The sequence below is a fragment of the Eupeodes corollae genome, chromosome 1, assembly GCF_945859685.1.
Source record: "Eupeodes corollae chromosome 1, idEupCoro1.1, whole genome shotgun sequence".
In the NCBI taxonomy this organism is placed as follows: Eukaryota; Metazoa; Arthropoda; class Insecta; order Diptera; family Syrphidae; genus Eupeodes; species Eupeodes corollae.
Genome location: NC_079147.1, coordinates 227,744,875 through 227,764,845, shown reverse-complemented (window position 1 = coordinate 227,764,845; position 19,971 = coordinate 227,744,875). Strand labels below are relative to the sequence as shown.

General features: G+C 33.7%; 2 protein-coding genes across 2 annotated transcripts in view; one reads left to right on the top strand and one right to left on the bottom strand.

The window, feature by feature from the left end:
- The window catches only part of LOC129949018 (uncharacterized), a 13,563-nt gene extending 10,887 nt beyond the window's left edge, over positions 1-2,676 (top strand). The window contains exons 3-4 of the mRNA XM_056060212.1: positions 1,740-1,968; positions 2,036-2,676. Of these exons, the coding sequence (XP_055916187.1) occupies positions 1,740-1,968; positions 2,036-2,676 (870 nt within the window). The remainder of the gene's footprint in view (positions 1-1,739; positions 1,969-2,035) is intronic.
- LOC129941405 (uncharacterized) lies at positions 2,631-19,971 on the bottom strand. Its single transcript, XM_056050028.1, has 6 exons — positions 19,716-19,971; positions 19,514-19,658; positions 12,063-12,277; positions 3,144-3,848; positions 2,937-3,020; positions 2,631-2,869 (listed from the first exon to the last, which is right to left on the bottom strand). The coding sequence occupies exons 1-6, from the start codon at positions 19,887-19,889 to the stop codon at positions 2,696-2,698; spliced, it is 1,497 nt and encodes a 498-aa protein (XP_055906003.1). The 5' UTR covers positions 19,890-19,971; the 3' UTR covers positions 2,631-2,695.

The window sequence follows — 19,971 nt, the reverse complement described above, 5'->3', positions numbered from 1 at the left end:
ATAACTTTTTTTTTTTGAATAATAATAGTACTAAATAAAAATTAATTGGGTGACGCAACAGTCCATTGAAAACTAGGGCTTAGTGACCTACAACCATCTCTCAGGGATGGAAGGGACCTACTGTTTTAAGCCGAATCCGAACTGCTAATTTGAGAAAGCAACAAGAAAACAACTTTAGATGGCATAGGCAGGGATCGAACCCAAGACCTTTCGGGTTAGCTCAGGGCTAATTTTTGGCGTGAAAGGAAACCAGTTAAAATTAATGTTGTAGGTGATCTTAAAGTTGATAACAGAAACTTTCGTCTGCCGGCACGTAGTGGCCGCGTTTCTGAGAAAAACTGCTTCAAAAGTACAACTTTTCCGCAAATTTAATAGTAAGCGAAACCACTTTAAATTCATTGCATCTTGACGCCTACGACTCGCTGATCTCAAGCCTGCAGACGAACGTTTCTGTTATCATTTTTACTAAGACTTACTACAACTTCAATATCAACTAGTTTACTTTCACGCTAAAAATAAGCCCTCAGCTCTCGGTCTATAAGTAAAAAAGTTTTTATCTTTCCAAAGTAAGTTATTGTAATCGGTCCGATTTGTCAAATTGAAAATTTGTGCGTGCGTACTAACGTTCAAACGTCCTTGCGTTTGAGAAGTTTTTTTAGTAGTCCATATCTCAAGAACCAGTAGATATATCGACTTTCGAGGAGTGTCTTGTAGAAATGAATGACACTTGAAAACTAACTTATTGCCTTGGTCAAAATGTCAAACAAAATGCACTTGACTGTAAATGAAGTCCCCTATTTTGTATGAACCTAACCAATATAAAAAATTCAACTTCTTGCATTAAAGCGTTTAAGCTTAAGTTGATCAAAAATGAATTAACATAATTTAAGAAATGAGGGGCACAAAAATTGTATGTTTTTAAACACAAAGAAATATATTTTGTTAAAATAATTTCTGTTAAAATTTGGACATACAATACAAATTAAGGTTCAAGGAAAAAATATGGTAAGGAACTCGCCACCTTATTGAAACTAAAATAAAATTTTAGATGCAGAACTAGACAACACATCCAAAGAAAAATCCCTTCAAAAGTAAATTTCTTCAGTTTGTTAAACGTTCGAAAATAACACCGATATGTAAGCGCGGTCTCAGAAAGGGACCAAAAACAATGTTTGCTTCTGTGTCCACGATTACGGACTATAGAGTAGTTGAAACTGTAATGTCGTTAGAATGGAAGGAAATTTCTGTATTAAAGGTCACTTTTATTGCCTTTAAATGGTCGTATATTAATCAAAAATATCCTATACGATTCTAGAGTAGATTTATTCAAGAACCCCCATTTCAAATTTTAAGTCAAACAAAATATGTACATACATACATATATAACATCAAATCAAAGCTCTGTCTAAATGTTTTCTCTTTCTTTTTTTTGGCTTTACACAATTGTAGTGGATCTTCTCTTTTTTACTAACAAATCTATGCATAGTCTTTGTTTATAGAACTGAACTATTGAGTATAAAACTCAGAGGAGGGTCAAGACCCACACCCCTGCCTCTACCATTGCTAAGTTGTTCATATAGGGAAAAATTAATTTTGAACATTGAAATACCACCTCACGAATTGAGTCCCATATAATTATGTCCAAACTTAAAAATAATTTATGATCAAACAATTTATACCAAATTAAAACCTTTCCAATTATTTTCCTTAATGTAACATCCGTTTAATTTTATTTTTAGTTTAAAATGGAATCGCAAGCAGAAAATGACGACCGTAGTTCCAATTCCTCGATAAGCAGCACAACAGATAATCCCCGTTCTTATAATGCGAAACCCGCAACTTCCCCAAAAGAAGTTTCATCAATTAACAGATTTTGCAGTCAAGTTAAAACAGATTCTATATCTGATGGTGATATGTCTGATTTTTCTAACGATAGCGAAGATGAAGAATTCAACAATCAAACAGAAGGTTAGAATTAATTTTTCTTCATTTAAATTAAGTGACAAATTACAGTTTTGAAATATTTGTTTTTAAGGGCAAAACAGTAACCCGCAATCACACGTTCAAAGTACATCTCCCGTTGGTGATAATATTATGAAAAACGGTCAAGTTGTCGTGCGAAAAGTGTTTACAAACACTAGAGAGCGCTGGCGTCAACAGAATGTTTCTGGTGCATTCTCTGAACTTCGAAAATTAGTTCCAACACACCCACCTGACAAGAAATTATCAAAAAATGAAATTCTTCGAATGTCGATTAAGTACATAAAGCTCTTAACAAATGTTCTTGATTGGCAGAAGCAAGAAGAACTAAAATATGCCGCAGAAGAAAATGAACCAAACAACAATGACAAATCTACGATTAATGTTATGAAAGAATTCCATGTTAAATGTGAGCGCTCTATTGTTCAATTAGATAACATCCAAAGAAGTACCAATAACAATCTTCTAATGATCGCTCCTCAAAATCAAAATCAAACTCAAACAAAAGCGATTAAATTGGAAGCACCCGATGAACCATCGTCGTTTCATTTTCGTCCCGATGTATTACCAACAAACACCACGATCAACACACGATACTTGACGAAATTCAATAGACCCAAAAAAAGATCCAATCAACATCCACAACAACATCCAAAACCAGATTTATATTTGAAACGAAAAAAAGATAGAATATAGTTTATTCTTAAACGCAAAATTACATATTCAAAACTTTCTTGCTGTACTCTGATATATGGATAACTCCGTGTTCGGGTGAAGCTATATGCAAATTCTCCCCGCAAACCATTTGAGAGTTAATGTGTGGATTGTGAATTTCAGTGATAAGAGTGCTGCAAGCTGTTGAAGAATCTCCACTCGATTTAAGCATTTTCTGGATAAATAAAAAAATGTTATTGTTAAAGCAAATATTATATTATTGAATTTATTATGTTGTTTACCATCCAAAATTCGTTCCCAGGTAAGGCGTTTCCATCCCAAGCATAAGATACTATCAGTAGTACATTTTCAAATTCAGGTTGAGGCTGAGGAAAATTTGAAAATATGATTCGATTTGTTTATTTGAAAAAAGTAAGTATTTTATTATAAAAAAATATGTTTTGAAAAGCTCTTAGAAAAGAAAGAAAGATTGAATATTAACTGCTTACCAATTTGTCTGCAGGATTTCGTTTTGACAAAAACGTTCTTATGCCTCCATCAGGATGTGTATCACATTGAATTATTCCACCATGTTTTAACTCTCCACACTCAGTCACGCTGAACCATGAGAAATGTACAAACGCAACGTGCTTTAACTTAGACGCAAGGACCTTAAGTCTCTCTGTAAAAGTTAGCAGAAATATTTCTTCTTGTTGTGGTGCCGTTTTCCAAACACCCAAGCCGATGCCAACAACATGTATAAATGCACGCTTTCCAGCTGCTTCAGCTCTCGCATTACTGTCCAATAGAAGTGTATCAAACGAAATGGCATAACGTTTTTTCATAATTAGATTATCAAAAATATCGTTCATATTTTTTGAATTGCCAAAACGTTTACCGTCTTTGACTACTTTGTTAAATACAAAATCTGGCTCTTCGTAAAAATTTCTCCAAACCTGACGGTAACTACTTTGTCGTGTCTCGTTGCTCGTAGAAATTTGTCCATAACCGTTTTCAAATGTGTTTTGAGTTTTAGAAATTACTATGTCTTGGAATTCCATAACATCACGACGGGAAAGTCGAGCTCCAATAATACCTATCACGACACCTTCCCGTTCAATTTTAGTCTTATCTGTTTCTATAACACCAATATTATTGCGATTTCCATCATTAAGAAACTCTGAATGTGAAGAAACAGAAAGCAATGCGGAGAGCTACAAAGAAAGTGATAACTTATATAATTGACTTGGCAGTTTTGTATATGAGTTCTATAGTATTATCATCAAACTGATTGCAGACATTGTAATAATTCAAAAATTTTCTCAAGCTTTACTAAGACTTTCTGTTTAATAAAATGAAGCTGAAAGATCATTCTTATAGAAATAACATATGTACATATGTATATTTTTTTTAAACAGAACAAAAATTAAAAAAATATAAGCCTAATACCGCTCAGCCACTTTGCTGTAAAAGCAGTGAATCTACTGCACATTTCGCCACTAAATTCAATCTACTGCACTTTTTTATGTTCAATAAACCTTCTCTTGGACAGCTGTCTAAAAACAACTATACAAATAACCACTGTAAGAACCGTCCGAACGAAGCCAATTCATTGTGAACTTGATATTTGTTTATTTATGTATTTATTTAATCTACAAGCACTAGACACTTCATTGAAATATACAATTTTGATAAAGTTTCATTAATTCCATAATTTGTCATATGAATTCATTGGAATAAGAAGACTCTAGCTCTCTTAGACCTAGCTAGAAAAACTCCTAAGTCTTTGATACTTGAAACTCTATCTAAATCCACAGATTCAATTATAGTTGAATAATAAAATATGAGATTTTATGGAAAAATAAATCGTGTTACACTTTTTGATATTCAATTGAAGGCTATTGATGTGACACCAATTTGATAAAGAATCAATGTCAGATTGCATATGTTGACAACCTTCCAAACTCGAAACTTAAAAATATTTTCAGATTGTCCGCATATAATAAGCATTTACAATAATTAAAGACCGAGACAATATCGTTAACGAACATTATGAAAAGGACAGGACCTAAGTGGCTACCTTGCGGGACACCTGATGTACACTGAATTTCCTTTGAGTATGTATCTCAAATCTTAACTTGTTCTGTTCTACAAGATAAATATGACGATAACCAATAACCAACAAAGAAAGTGAGAATGAAAACCAAAAATCTCAATTTTTTTTAGAAGTGTTTGGTGGTTCACAGAATCAAAGGCTTTACTAAAGTCAGTGTATACTGCGTCCACTTGAAATTTTTGTTTCATAGCATTAGTGACATACGAAGTGAAATAAGTTAAATTGGTAACAGATGATCGACCGGATACAAAACCATGCTGTACTTCTGATAAATATTCACTTGTAAGAAAATCAACCTTTATTTTCACCATGCTTTCAAACAATTTGGGAATTGCGCAGAGTTTACAAATACCCCTATAATTTTCTACATCATTTTTAGAACCTGATTTGTGTATAGGGGCCAAGTAAGAAAGTTTCCATTCATCAATAAAAATAAATTCTTGGAGAACTTGTTGAATATGCTTAGTAAAGGAGCACAGATGGAATCACAACAATTTTTTAACACTGCCGAAAAAATGCCGTCTGGTCCAGAACTATAATTAGACTGAAGTGACTCCAGTCCGGAAACAACTTCTTCAATACTTAACTGGATCGAGCCAATATAAAACCTACTTATTTACCTACCGAAACACAGCGACGTTGTTGAAGAAGCTGATGTGTACTCGCCTTTAATTATTACCAATCTTACCAATTCTGTTGTAATATCTGAAGCATAGACGGAGCTGCTGTAGATGTCAAACTCACCAGCTGCGCCATCACGGCCTTTTCCTCATAGCGTTGTCAGAGAGAAAAAAACTAAACGAGAGAACCAACTTCGACAGTTGCTCTCTTTTTGCCTACAAGCTGCGATTTGCACATAAACTTGCATATGTATTAACTCCATATAAAAAAAATGTGGGGAACGAATACTTATGCAAGAAGATGTGCATACTCCCCACATTAAAAAAAAAATGGCGTCCACCTTTGAAAATGGCGGATGCCATGCTGTTCAGAGGTGTTCAAAGAAAATTCAAAATTGTGGATGAACAATTTTTTGGTATTCTCATTTTGTTACTTTGGGAGTAATATCATTCGAATATGAAGTGAAATTAATTACTCTTGTTAGGTGCCAGAACAATGAAGATTTAGCAACAATTGTAAATTACGCATTTAGAGAAATATTAGTAAGTTATTTGAAGCCAGTTTTAATTATTAAGTAAGTAAAATAAATAAGGTGGTGCAACGGTGCAATGAGAATTAGGACCTAGAAACATAAAACTCTGAAAGCACTACAGCTATTATTTGTTTTATTATTATAGCTGCGTTTATGCGTTTAATTTTCGCTCAGACCGTTGAAAAATGCAAAAAAAACTTAGATTTAGTTTAATTTTCAGAGTTCATCGACTTAATTTTGGCTGCGAGAGTTGCTGGAATATTGACAACGAGAGTTAAAGAATGTACACATGGATCATTAAAATTAAACAACGCAGAAACATTGAAAACATTTTTATAAACTCATCTCTTTTTTACATTCCTATTGTACACACTCGTTGTTTATTTTCTTTATGTTACCGACATTTCCAAAATGCTGAAAATAAGTGATTTAAGTAGAGACTAAATAAAAACCGTAAATTTCTGTTGCCAATTTTCATCGCATAAGATTTGTGAATTGGCGATAAGCTATGCTTTCCACTAAGCTAGTGTGCTTTTTTTAAAGGCTTAACTATATATGTAAGCCGAAAAGTACTTTTGTACAAAAGTAAAAGTATTTGTATTCTCGCTAGGTCTGTGGTTTTGTGAAGAGAATATACAAATTTGTTCTTCAACCAAAATTTAAGTCTTATGCATCATTTTTATAAGTTTTCCAGTTCTATTATTTATTTATATCTTATCTTTCAGTTATATAGCGACAAGGAAAAATCTGTGAGGGAAAGTTCTAACTACAGTTTTTCTGAAAGTACATTGTGGGTTATTCATAGATGTTTGCTAAACTTTTTAGGCTATTCATAAATAAATGCAAATCTAAGTTAAGGGCTAAACCTGAATAACTATAAACATAGAAAATGCTGTGTTCAAGTAATTATTATCGCAGCCAAATTTCATAATTAATTTAGTTGGTGTATAAAACAGCTGAAAGACTCATTCATGACAAATAAATGTCACGTTAACACTAAGTTCCAGAAAATATAGATTGATACCGCAATTACAGGAGATATGGATATTTTTTATTAATATTCCCGGTAAACTGTAGACCTTTATTATTTCCACCTATTATAATTAATTCGTTGTTAAATAATTCAATGCAGTATATTGTAGATAAAACAGTAGTTAAGTTATTAGTTAAGGTATTACTATTAAAAAAACATAACATACATTTATAAAAAACATGTACTTGTTCATAACAAATAAAGTCTAGTCTAAAAAACCTTAACCTTGTTATACACTCTTTCTGAACACATCTTTTCTGGTTTTGGTTGTTAATGCCATCTATCTGTAACTCAAAGAAAGAGAAAAGAAAAACAAATTCACCACAATCTTCCGTTTTAACGTTTACCGTAATTCATTGACAAACGAAAATTGTTTGCTAGAATTAATTTGTGAAAACCAGAGAGAGAAAGAAATATCAAATGTCTCGATTCTCTCTGCTCTTCGAGGTGAAAACATATATACACCGATACGAATTCAACACGCTATAAAAAATGAGAGTAAGAGGTTCCGAAGGGACGGAGACGAGGAAATTTGGCTCTCTCATTTAGTTTTTTCTCTCTGCTCGAAAGCATAAAAAGTCTAATCATAAAGAAAGTTTAATTCTTCCTTTCGTTCCAAAGAACATGACAGAGACAATAAATGATTCAGGTTCAACTTTCAGAGGGGTTTAGTTGCAAGCTTACTAAGAAAGCTGGAAGGATTTGGGTGCAAACTCTTTTATTTTAAAGACTATTTCAGGAACAAGAATCCTGTTTTGCAAAAAAAACCATTTAACATGTACTTCAAGAGCTACTCGGAAGAGCATATTCAGACAAAATGGAAATGCAGATTACTGATATGAAAAAAACTAAAAATGTTCTTAATAAGGAAGTCGCATGGAGGTCTTTGTCCGATTTTCGACTTGTGAGCCCTAAATTGTTACGTGAATTTAAAAACATTCAAACTAATTTCTAACTCTGCGATTCCAGAGATTTTGGAACCAAGAGATTGGATGATAAAAGTGGATATTTCATCGACTTTTCCTTATATAAATGTACAAGGAAGAGCTCCTTCAACTGACTTGTCTGCCGTTTGGCCTCTCCCCGGCTCCAAGAGTGTTTTCAGCACTAACTTGTTGGATCGCGGAGATCCTACGCAAAAGAGGTATGCGAGTGTTGGTTTATTTGGACTACTTCCTTTTAGTAAATCAAGACCCCTCCAAACTAGAAACACACGTTGCGGAAACCGTTCGAATTCTTGAGGAACTTGGCTGGGAGATAAATTTCAAAATATCAGTCCTTATTCCAGGTCAAGAATTGGAGTACCTTGGAATTACTTGGAACACTTTCAAAAACATTATGTTCCTACCAGCCAAAAAAGTGGAGAAGATTCGATCTTCCTTTCAGGTAATGTCAAATTTGAAGTGTTGCAATCTGCATCGTTTGCAGCAGATACTGGGCCAATTATATTTCGCCAGTTTTGTAGTACCAAGAGGTCGAATCCATTCTCGTTACCTTCAGATTTCAAGGCAGTACAACAAACGTCCGAGACAAAAACTCATCATCCCTCGGAGGGCATTGAAAGAGATAGATTGGTGGCTATAAGCGTTAACGAAGGACGAGTTAATACACAAAAAAGAAGTGACACATTTGGCATTGCAATTTAAAGGAAATGTACGCAGTTTTCATGGCAATAGACAAGAGAGCATCAGTTCTGAAAGACGCACATATTCTTCTGCAGTCAGACAATCGAACTTTGATTGCTTAAATACGGAAAGAAGGAGGCACAAGATCAGTGAACCTTTTAAGCTTAACATACCAACTCCTTCAGCTTGTCGAGTGGCATCTTCTACCCCAAGCAACTACGGAAGTTTTCAAAAAATGGGGAATTCCAGAGATAGATAGAGATAGATATCGACAACTATGTATCGATAGACTGCAAAGATCAGGCCGCAGCATACATAAATGCTTTCAGCCGGATTTGGGATCATTGCCTAGGTTGGATTTTCCCGCCGCCCAACTTAATGCCGAGGGTTCTAGCACAATTGAACAGATCTCGCGGGAAGTACCTAATTGTGTCACTAGAATGGGACCAGACCTTCTGGATGTCCGAACTCAGAGCTCAAACGCTGGAGCCTCCCTTTGTAATTCAAAAGCTGCGGAAGGTGTTAATAGATGTAACAACTGGCCAGCCTCCCTCGCAGATAGACAATTTAACCCTGAAAGTATGGATAGTTTGGACTGGGGAGGCCAGTTAGTAGATTGGTGTGCCGAAGAAAAGAATGTATTGAGTAAAGGATGGAGAGATTCTACACTTAAAACCTATTCCCCTGCTATCAAGAGATGGCTTCTTTGGTGCGAAAAGGTTGGGATCAATCCTATATCTCCTAAGGTTTCTAGCTTAGCGAAATATTTGGCCAATCTCTCGCTAAAGGATAAATTTGCTTCCAGTACTATCCTTGTGCACAAGTCTGCGATTGCAAAATTTTGTGATCCAGCGTTAGTTGATAGTCTAACAAAAGACTTTTTTGTACGGCGTATTTTAAGAGTTATCTGTTCTTCTCAATTAACTTCCGAGAAACTCCCAATATGGGATCCAAGGTACATGTTTAATTGGTTAGCAGAGAACGAGTTTAAAAACGAAAACTTATTTGAGACCTCGAGACGAACAGCTTCCATTCTACTTTTAGCGTCAGGTAGAAGAGTTCATGACCTCACACTTTTGAAAATATCATGCGATAACTACATAGAGAATGATGGCAATAAAATAATGCATCCCTCATTCGGATCCAAAACTGATTCAGCCAGACACAGGCAGTCTCGTTGGCAGTTAATTTGTCATGAAAATAAGAATATCTGTCCTGTTTTTTTGATAGAACAGTTGATTAGACTCTCTCAAGCTAGGAGGTCCTTTAGAGCAACTTAGATAGCTTGTTCATAACCATTAATGGACCGGTAAAGCCGGCATCAAGAACAGTAATTGGAAGCTGGATTCGCACAATCTTAAAAGATGCGGGCGTTGGTGCTCCTCCAGGAAGTTCAGAGCAGCGGTTGCTTCATTGGGTTGGCTAGAGAACCAACCATTAAATGAAATTTTATCAAGAGGAAACTGGAGTGCTGAGACTACGTTCCGAAACATTACTGCAGAGAGATAAGTTCAAATACTAACCTTAGTTCATCTTTTCTTTTTAAAAACTTTAATCCATTATAATTATAATATGTTAAGTTATGTTATATGATAGTCACGGAGACTTTTAAGTTATTAAAAATGAATTTCTTTATTTGTAATTAGTTGAATTATTTATAAAAAAAAACATCCATCATAACGTTGTGGGCAAACACCAGCAGATAACAGACAGGTCTTCAACAACGACGATGTGTGTTTCGGTAGGTAAATAATACTCGGTTTAAATGTAACTTCGAGATCTTGTTTAATATTAAATGGAAATAACATTTTATCGGTTCGGGACCAATTCAAATTCAAATCACCTAAGACACACAAATTATCAGATATAGAATAAAGATTATTAATAAAATCAATGTTGATAATATGTTTTTCATACAAACCAAGTGAGCTACTTGGAGGCACATAACTTACAAAAAAAAAATACATTTGCTCTAGAATAGGCATTTCAGTTGACGGAGATGCAAATTTGTTCAATGTCCGAGGTTGGTACGAGTAAAATGACTTCTTTAGAACAAAGATGGGATCGAACAGCGATAATTATCCCTACTCCACGTTCTCTAAATGAATTACTTCGATCGCGACGATAAAATACTGCAATCAAATAGTTCTGAAGAGACAATTCCATTATAAAGCCATAACTCAACAATGATGATAATATCATAATATGTAACACATGTATTTTTAAAAAGATCGGGTACTTTGGTTCGGAGGACACTTGCAGATTTTCAAGAATAAATAAAGTAAATACCCTGAACTAGGAACTGATAAAATAAAAAGGGATGTTTTACATTTTTATGTAGAAATTTGTAACCAAATAAATAAGGTTTTGATTTTAATGATACAGAACTTAAACCGCTGAAATACATTGATGCTACATTAGTTATCGATGGTGTTTCAATATATCTTCTTTTAGAATTCTTTCCATATACCGATTGCTGCGATATAAGGTTTTATTCCCATCCGTTTATAAATACACATATAAATTTAGTTTTAAAATTAATTGTTTGTATATTTTTTGTTCGTTAAAAATCTACTGCGGAAAGATCCAATCTAACGCTTTTTTTGTAATGATCTTCTGCGCTCTGCTCTTCTTGAAGTGGTAACGTTGCCGGTCACTGAACTCGAACGAGGTAAATAGCAGTGCTCTGATATACGGAGCAAGAATATAACTTTGTTGGTGGGTTGAATTTACGCTTTTTGTTTTATAATCTATACTTAGTACTGTTGCCACATAAATTATAAGATATTGATACTAAGTTGTTCAATTTGCCATCTGGGTTCAACGCCTAAATATATGCAATAAGATTGTTCAAAAAAAATGTACTTATCTTCTATCACATCGTTTTTGCAGAGACTGATTTATCTTTTATAGGAAAAAGGGAATCTTAAAAGCTGCGAAATAAGTTTTAAAGATTTGCTAATTTTATACTTTTTTTAATAATATTACTACAACAAAAAATTGTGACATTATGCAGTAAAATTACAATTTACAACAATCCTGCACTATACGAAAATAATACTAATAATAAACAAACACAACCTGCAACAGCATCATAAAGAAGCTACATTAATATTTGCAAGGAGTCAAATTGTTATAATTAAGAGTGAAAATCAGCTTGGGGCTGGTATTTTACAGAAACTCGTTTGTTTGTGTTGAAAGCTTCACAAGAAAGTGATTGCCTAGACGTATCCTAGCTCTCTGTAACCAATCTGGTAAATCTTTTGAAATTGTCGCACATTTTAATTATTATTTTCTATGTACTCGTAAATAACCTTAAACTAAAGAAATAAATAGCATTAAAAAATAATAAAAATAATGTTCATAAACTGTTTTTTGGACGTGAAAGTGTTTTCACAAATTTCAGCGCTATTCAATTGTGTACTGATACCTGCCGCTAATTTTATACGAACTGTTTTATGAGAACATTTTTTTCTAAACAATCATATTTTAAGTTCTTACCTTCACTTCATCATAACTCAAAACATTTTTTAAGAGTAATGGCGGTGTCTCTGCTTCAGTTCCAACAGTCATAAAACCACTACAACCTTTTTCTCCTGTTAAAAGTTGGTACTTATCGTTTTTTCCATAAAATGTTACGCATCTTTTTGTAAGCAACCTTTGTACAAAGTCGGTGAGGGAAATATTTGAGAATATTTCCTTTTCACATTTGTTGGCTAAAATTAAACAAAAAAAATGAATGGTACTTTAAGGTACTTATTTGCAAATTAATTAGATGGCTTTTTTAAACATGTTTTTTAGTGTTTAAATGTTTCTATATTCGGTTTAAGAAGCGTTGACTTGTTTAGTTTCAGTTAAAAAATAACCAAGTATGAGAAATAACGGAGGTTAAAAGCGACCCTGGTAAAATAACCCATGCTAAAATTTAACCCAGACTATAAAACAATAAATTTTAAAAAATAACTTTGGTTAAAAAATATCCCAAGTTAAAAATAAAATTGGTAAAGGATAACCGGAGTAACAAATAACCTGACCTAAGTTATTTTTGAACATGGATTATTTCTAACCTATTACCCTAATTGCAACTATATTCAGGATGCAACCAAACACAATTTTAAGAGAACTATACTACTCCACACATAGTGCAGAATGGATATGCGCGAAAAATTCAATGGAATTCTGGAAAGCAATTAGGCTTGTGAGTGGAAAAAAGATTCCAACGGCTACAGTACTGCACATTGAACAATTGAAAATCCATTTTTCAAGTTTGCTTAACACTTCGCACATGGCACCACCTTTAATAATTGATGAGTTTCTGGATGCGCCTCTATCCCAAAATGAGGTGAAAATAGTTATTGAAAAAAAAAGATAAAGCACCAGGGGAAGATAGAATACTGTATGAATATTTTAAAAATATTACACTAGATTTCTTACGGTTTCTTACTTTGGCGTACAACAGAATTTTCGACACCGCTGTCGTCCCCGAGAGTTTTCGAAAGGCAATTATTTTTCCGCTACATAAAAAAGGTAATTTTGAAGATCCATCAAATTATAGAGGCATCTCATTTTTAAATACAGCAGTAAAGATCCTTGGCTCGGCATTATATAATAGACTCAACGAGCGACTCGAGTCTGAGCAAATATTAAACGAATTCCAAGCTGGCTTAAGGAAAAACTACTCGACAATTGACCAAATTTGTTCATTAATAAATATTGCTGATATTTATAAAAGTAAAGGAAAAAAGCTTTTGGCTTTTTTGTGGATTTTCGAGCAGCCTTTGATTAAATTCCCCGGGAAGCACTTTTGTACAAGCTTCATAAATATGGAATCTCAACTACTTGCAGATGAGTTTGGTAGGGCAATGAGCGTTAAGCAAGGATGCGTTTTAAGTACTCTTCTCTTTATCTTATACATAAATGACATAACTGATTCGGTAAAAGGTGGTATTGATATAAGATTAAAGAATATACCAGGACTGATGTTAGCGGACGATATAGTTTTCCTTGCTGAAACTATAGACAGGATGCAGCTAATGATAAATAGTTTTCAACTTTATTGCAAAACATGGAATCTGGAAGTAAATCTTTCTTAATCAAAAATGATGATATTCAGAAACGGTGGTGGGAGATATTCGAGGAGGGAGAAGTGGACGTTTGACGAGCAACCGATAAAAATAGTAAAGGAATACAAGTATCTGGGAGTTTTGACTGCATCTAACTTGAATGTAGAAGAACATTAACAATCCAAATTATCGGAAGCAAAGCGTGCTACGTGTTCTGTGTGGAGAAGTTGCATTCTAGGAAATAGCGTTTTGCACATAGCTAAATACAAAGTATTCCGACCTACCGCAATTGCAATACTGTTTTATGGAGCGCAAGTATGGGCGTATCGATCGTTTGAAGCTGTGCATAGGTTCCTCTATGTTTTGTATTACATCTATTACATCTATTTACAGAACTTACGACAGTAAAGTAAACCATTTCTTGAACCACAACACCTACTTCTTGTACAGTACAGAAAAAATCAGCTTGCTATTTAAAGAGAGAGGTGAACTCATCAATTTAAACTACATTCCTCACCGTCCAGAATTGCCAATATTGTGCGATTTATGCAATCGCAAAGAACGCGAAGATGTATTTCATTTCCTGGGAATTTGTCCAATACTCAAGAAGTTCCAAAAGCGCTATTTTGGGATAGATATATTTGGTTTAAAAGAAACGATCAACATCTTTAATGGACAACTAGGTTGGGATTTTCTGTATGAATACTCACTAAACACTCTTCGCTATAGAACCAGAATATTTGAGGAAAATTTTTAAGGTTTTAAAGTTTGAAAATTATAAAGATTATTTTATTGAATTGTATCTGGTAGTTTCGCTATCAGTAGATTGCCTTAACCCAAACCATTTAAAGACTTGTGTAATCTTACAATCTTTTATCTTTTGAAACCCTGGAGAGATTAACAGCTGAAGCGCAAAGGCTCAACATCGACCTCATCATCGGATGTGATGCTAAGGTCCACCATGCAGTGTGGGGTAGAACGGATATAAGGGGTGAGCCTCCTTTCGAATATATTCTAAACACATACTCATAAGTAACGTTGGTAAAGAGCCAACCTTTATTACTAAAAAGCGACAAGAAGTTTTAGATAAAACTCTTGTCTCCGACTGATCATAGATACATTCAATTTAACTTAATAAATGAACCACCGTGCCAACCAATCTCTCGAAATCCAAAAAGAATAAATTGGCGAATATACAAGAGAACGTTAAATAGTTTAGTAAAACCTGAACTCTTTAATACCCCCTCTAACACTGAAGATCTTGACCACAAAGTCAAAAATCTAACATTAGCCCTAAATATAGCTCTAGATACTGCATGTCCTCTTAAACAAGTAAGAGCTAAAAAGAAACCACACTGGTGGAACTCAGGGCTAGATCCACTTCGAAAAGAATGCAGAAAACTCTTTAGCAGACCGAAAGCTTCTAGAGACATGTCTGACTGGGATTTATATAAAGAATCACTGAAGATATATAAAAAAGAACTGAGGAAAACCAAACGATCGTCCTGGGGAAACTCTGTAGCAAAGTGGAAGATTGCTCTGAAGCATCCAGGCTGCGCAAAATCCTCTTCAAAAACCCAATCATGCCAAGCTGCTTGAAAGACGCCTCTGGCCTCTGGACCAATTCAAGCGAAGAATCGCTCAAATTGCTACTAGACGTTCACTTACCTGGTAGCTCTAATATTATTAATAACATTGTACCAAATAGTTGTGACAATACATTATAACCCCCACGCCACAAGGTGGTGTCCTATCCCCTCTCCTTTGGATCTTAGTAATTAAAGAATTACTAATTACTCTAGAAAGAGAGGGATACAGAGTGTTTGCTTATGCGGACGATGTTGCTATTGCAGTAACGGGTAAACATCCCAATATACTAAAAGAACTCTTACAAAATGCTTTAAATAAGCTCATCAGGTGTACAAATCAGTGTGGACTAGGCGTTAACCCACAAAAAACCGACCTTGTCCTCTTCACAAGGAAATACAAAGTCCCACTCATTGACCCTCCCCTCATAAACGATGTACCACTTAAATTCTCTGAGCAAGCAAAATACTTGGGTCTCATTTTGGATAAGAAAAAAGAGGCTGGGATGCGACCCACATTGATAATTTCCCATCCCATGTACTCTATATGTACTCGTATCAATTTTTACCAAATTTGCGTACTATTTTTTGTAGATTTTATTTTTTATGAAAAAACGGACTGTTGGATTTTTATATAAAAATTACTGAATATCGAAAACAATATTTTCTGTAAAATAAAATAAGTTTGAAGCCAATATTTCAAATTTTTGAAAAGATATTTGAGTCGAAAATCAATTTTTACCAACTTTTGTTAATTTTTTTTTAAAAACAGTCAATTCGACTTTTCTCAAAATTTGTCCTAATGTTGAAAACATTATTTCTTATAAGTAAAAATTAGTAAGAAGCTATTATCTTAAATTTTTGAAAAGATATTTGAGTCGACAATCATTTTTTACCAACTTTTGTTAATTTTTTTTCGGGTTTTAATTTTTTGTAAAAAAAACTGTCAATTCGATTTTTTTCAAAATTTTACTGAATGTTGACAACAAAATTTTTTGAAAAATAAAAGTAAATTAAAGCCAATATCTCAAAGTTTTAAAAAAATATTTGAGTCGAAAATCAATTTTTTTATTCATTTTTTTTAGGTTTTTATTTTTTGTAAAAAAAACTGTCAATTCGATTTTTTTTCAAAATTTTATGAGATGTCAACATTATTCTTCGTTGCACAAAATTGTATTGGAGATGAAATCATATTTTAGTCGTAAAATTTTGTAGGTGACAAATTTTTTTTTCAGTTTTTTTTGATTTATAGAAAAAAACCGTTAAATGGATTTTTTTCAAAAAATATATTTCTTTGATATTACGTTTTAATATATTATATTAAATTTAATTCAAGTCTATAGCGTTTTTGGTTCGTAAGATATTTAGGGTTAACCAAAGTTTTCACCTTTTTTCAAACTGGCAAAAGAACCACCCACGCTATTTTCTTTCTGCCTTTCTATATAACAAAATGTATTTGAAGTTGATATCTCTTCTGGTTCTTGAGCTATTGAGGACGAAAAAAACGTCGCGAACGTACGGACGTACGGACGTACAAACGTACGTACACACGCACGCACAGACATCTTTCTAAAAATCTTTTATTTCGACTCTAGGGATCTTGAAACGCCGAGAAATGTTAAAACTTTCAATTTGACAAATCGGACTCATTACAATAACTTCCTATGGGAAGTTAATTAGGTTGGAAACCTAATATTCAAGAGAGAATAAACAAGTGACTATACCTCCCAGGTCTTCTTGGGAGAATACATCATTTTTGAACGATGGTCCTATAAACTTTTATACAGACGGATTAAAAACGAAGAATGAGGTTGGTGGATGCGTATACTCAGATAGACTAAACTTAAGTCTCTCCTTTCGTCTACCCGATCATTGTAGCGTGTTCCAAGCTGAAATCTTGGCTATAAAAGAAGTCCTATCATGGCTTAGAGAAAACGTTATATCAACTAATGATAAACGCATCTTCTCGGATAGCCAAGCTGCGTTAAAGTCCTTAGAATCTGTCTTTACTAACTCACTAACAGCCCTAAATTGTCGATCATCTCTTACGGAGATGGCTACACAGTTCAACATTCACCTTCTCTGGGTGCCGGGCCATAGAGACATTCCAGGAAATTGCAAAGCTGACGAACTTGCAAAAACGGAACAACTTTACCACTGCTGGCTCACAATGCTAGCATAGGTATCGCTTTAGCTACATGTAAACTCATGCTAAAGCAAGATACCATAGAGAAAACAAATTTCAGGTGGAATAACACCACCACCTGTTTAGCGACAAAACTAATTTGACCTAATCTTAGCGCCAGGCGCTCAAAACAATTAATCTCTCTGAGTAGATTGCACATTAGCTACGTTATAGTTGTCCTAAAATGCATTTCGACTTCGATCCCCTGAAAATGATTTTTGTAGGAGTTGTATGGACGAGGAGGAGGAGGAGACAATCTCTCATCTTCTGTGCACATGCCCTGCCTTATCACAAAGACGTAGAATCCACCTTGGAGACTACTACTTCAACGATACCAGCGATCTAAAAAATTCTGACATTATTTGTCTCCTACGCTTCATTCGGAGCTCCAATTGGTTCGACGAGTTAAGCTGATCAACTGATCCATGTGATATCACAACGGACCATACTTTGGTCTAAGTGTGTTGGACTTCCCAACCAACAGCCACTTTAACCTAACCCAACCTGTATCTTTTGAAGTCAATAAAACTAAACTAAAAAAAAAACTAGTGCAGGATGGAAAGGCATAGGAAATTTGTTCCCAATAAATTGATCAGCAAGTACGAAGGTTTACCACCTTGCGACTTTTTTATGGAGATGCCTCAAAATAAAGGTTACAATCCTTAAGACAATTCAGACCCTGTAGGAAACTATTGGCGATGAAATACAAAGCATTATTAAAACGCTTTGCCAACTGCCAGAGTGCGTTGGAAAAAGCGGCTATCATTTTAATTATATCGTTTTTAAAAAATAAAATCCGCATCGTTATTCTGCTTTATATTGAAGTTAAAATATATACTAACTATGTAGTATTTTTATGTTAAATTTAAAAGTTTAACATTTTGTGCTGGGTACCCTTAAGGTTTAAAAATAAACCAGGTTCAAAAATAGGGTTGAGGTCAATAATACTGTATGGATCATAATACTGTATTCAAAATACTGTATCTCAAAATACTGTATTTCAAAATACTGAATGTACAAAATACTGTTTGATTAAGACACTGTATCTCAAAATGTTGTATTCCAGCAGTTTAAAATACAGCATATTGGAAACAGAATACTTTTTTTTAAGACAATTTCATATTAATTTTTCAAAATCATAATGTTCGTATATACTTCCCTTGAACAATAATATATCGAGCCCTTCCCGCCAATTTATCGTTAGCGACAAAATAAATTTTATCGTAAACCACAAATCAAAAGCTTACTGCTGGACCTTGATACAACTTGTACCCATAGTCAGTATTGGAAATTATTACCTATGCTTAAGTTAAGATATGACAATAGCCTTCAAGGCTCTATGTGTTACTAACAAATTTTAATAATTAAGTTGTCTTTTCTATTGAAAATGTCGCTTACGATAAAATGGGGGGAAGGGCTCGTATGTACCTATGGTAATTCATAAGTTTTTGAAATTTTAAAAACAAAAGCAAAATAAATGGTATCTTATTTTTTTTTTTCATTTTCTCATTCTTATTTATTTGCATGAATTGTTCCTATCATAATCAACAATTTCCCAAATGATTGACCTGTTAAATCCACAATTATACAATATTATACAGTTTAATGAGATACAGTATGTAGACAGTACAGCATTTTGAAATACAGAATATTAACCATAAAGCATCATACATTATTATACAGAGTTTCGACCAATCAGTATTTTAAAATACAGTATTACGACCCGCAATCTCAAAAATAGCCTTGGTAAAACAAATAACCCACGTTAAAATGTTTTTTCTTAAACTGTGAAGTATAAATGACGAACTTTTTGTTAACACTGATTTGTTGAATCATAGACTTATCAAAAAATTGTCTTCAATCAAATGCAACATAAAAACGAAAAAAATGTAACTGTTATCTCCTACCAAAAAAACAAGAGATTTACATATAACAAACAAAACCCAATATTTCGTTACATGAAATCATTTCTCGAGAAGTTTTATGACTCTACAATAAACCCACTAACATTACTTGCTACCGTTCCATTAATCAAATAAAAACAACAAAAAAAACTATCTTGTGAAATTACAAGTAAACAATAAATATGAATCATTCAACGGAATTTCCACTACTTACCATAGTGAGACTTGTGTTCCAAGAAATTTATATAGAGACACAAAACTCTTTCGTGCACCACAGGATAAGCAGACGCCAATTGGTTTAAAATAAAGGAACTTCGGTCTTCTGGTTGATTTTGAATTCTGCAATTATGTGTGCCAAACTAAAACATCCACTTTATTCAGTTCCGTTTTGATTTGAATTGAAAGAAGTTTCTTACCTCGATTGGGAATCTAGATGATTTATTTACAATGTCGGCAAGTGTTGTATTTCCAAAACTTTTTATTCCAATTTTAGAACAATCAGCAAGTAACTTCTTGCCAAAATCTGTCAACATATTTGTTGAGTTTTCACTGGGCCATTGTTCAGTGAATTTTTCGCCAAAGTTTGTCATAATTATACAAAATAAAAAAACATAAACTGTACCACTGCAGAGCGGATTGCACGAATTCCGGAGAAATAAATAAATAAACAAA

Coding starts and splice junctions, on each gene's coding strand:
- LOC129941405 (XM_056050028.1), bottom strand. CDS start 19,889: ATGACAAACTTTGGCGAAAAATTCACTGAACAATGGCCCAGTGAAAAC. Junction 19,659..19,715: donor CATCTAGATTCCCAATCGAG/GTAAGAAACTTC, acceptor TGGATGTTTTAG/TTTGGCACACATAATTGCAG. Junction 3,849..12,062: donor TGAGTTATGATGAAGTGAAG/GTAAGAACTTAA, acceptor CTTTCTTTGTAG/CTCTCCGCATTGCTTTCTGT.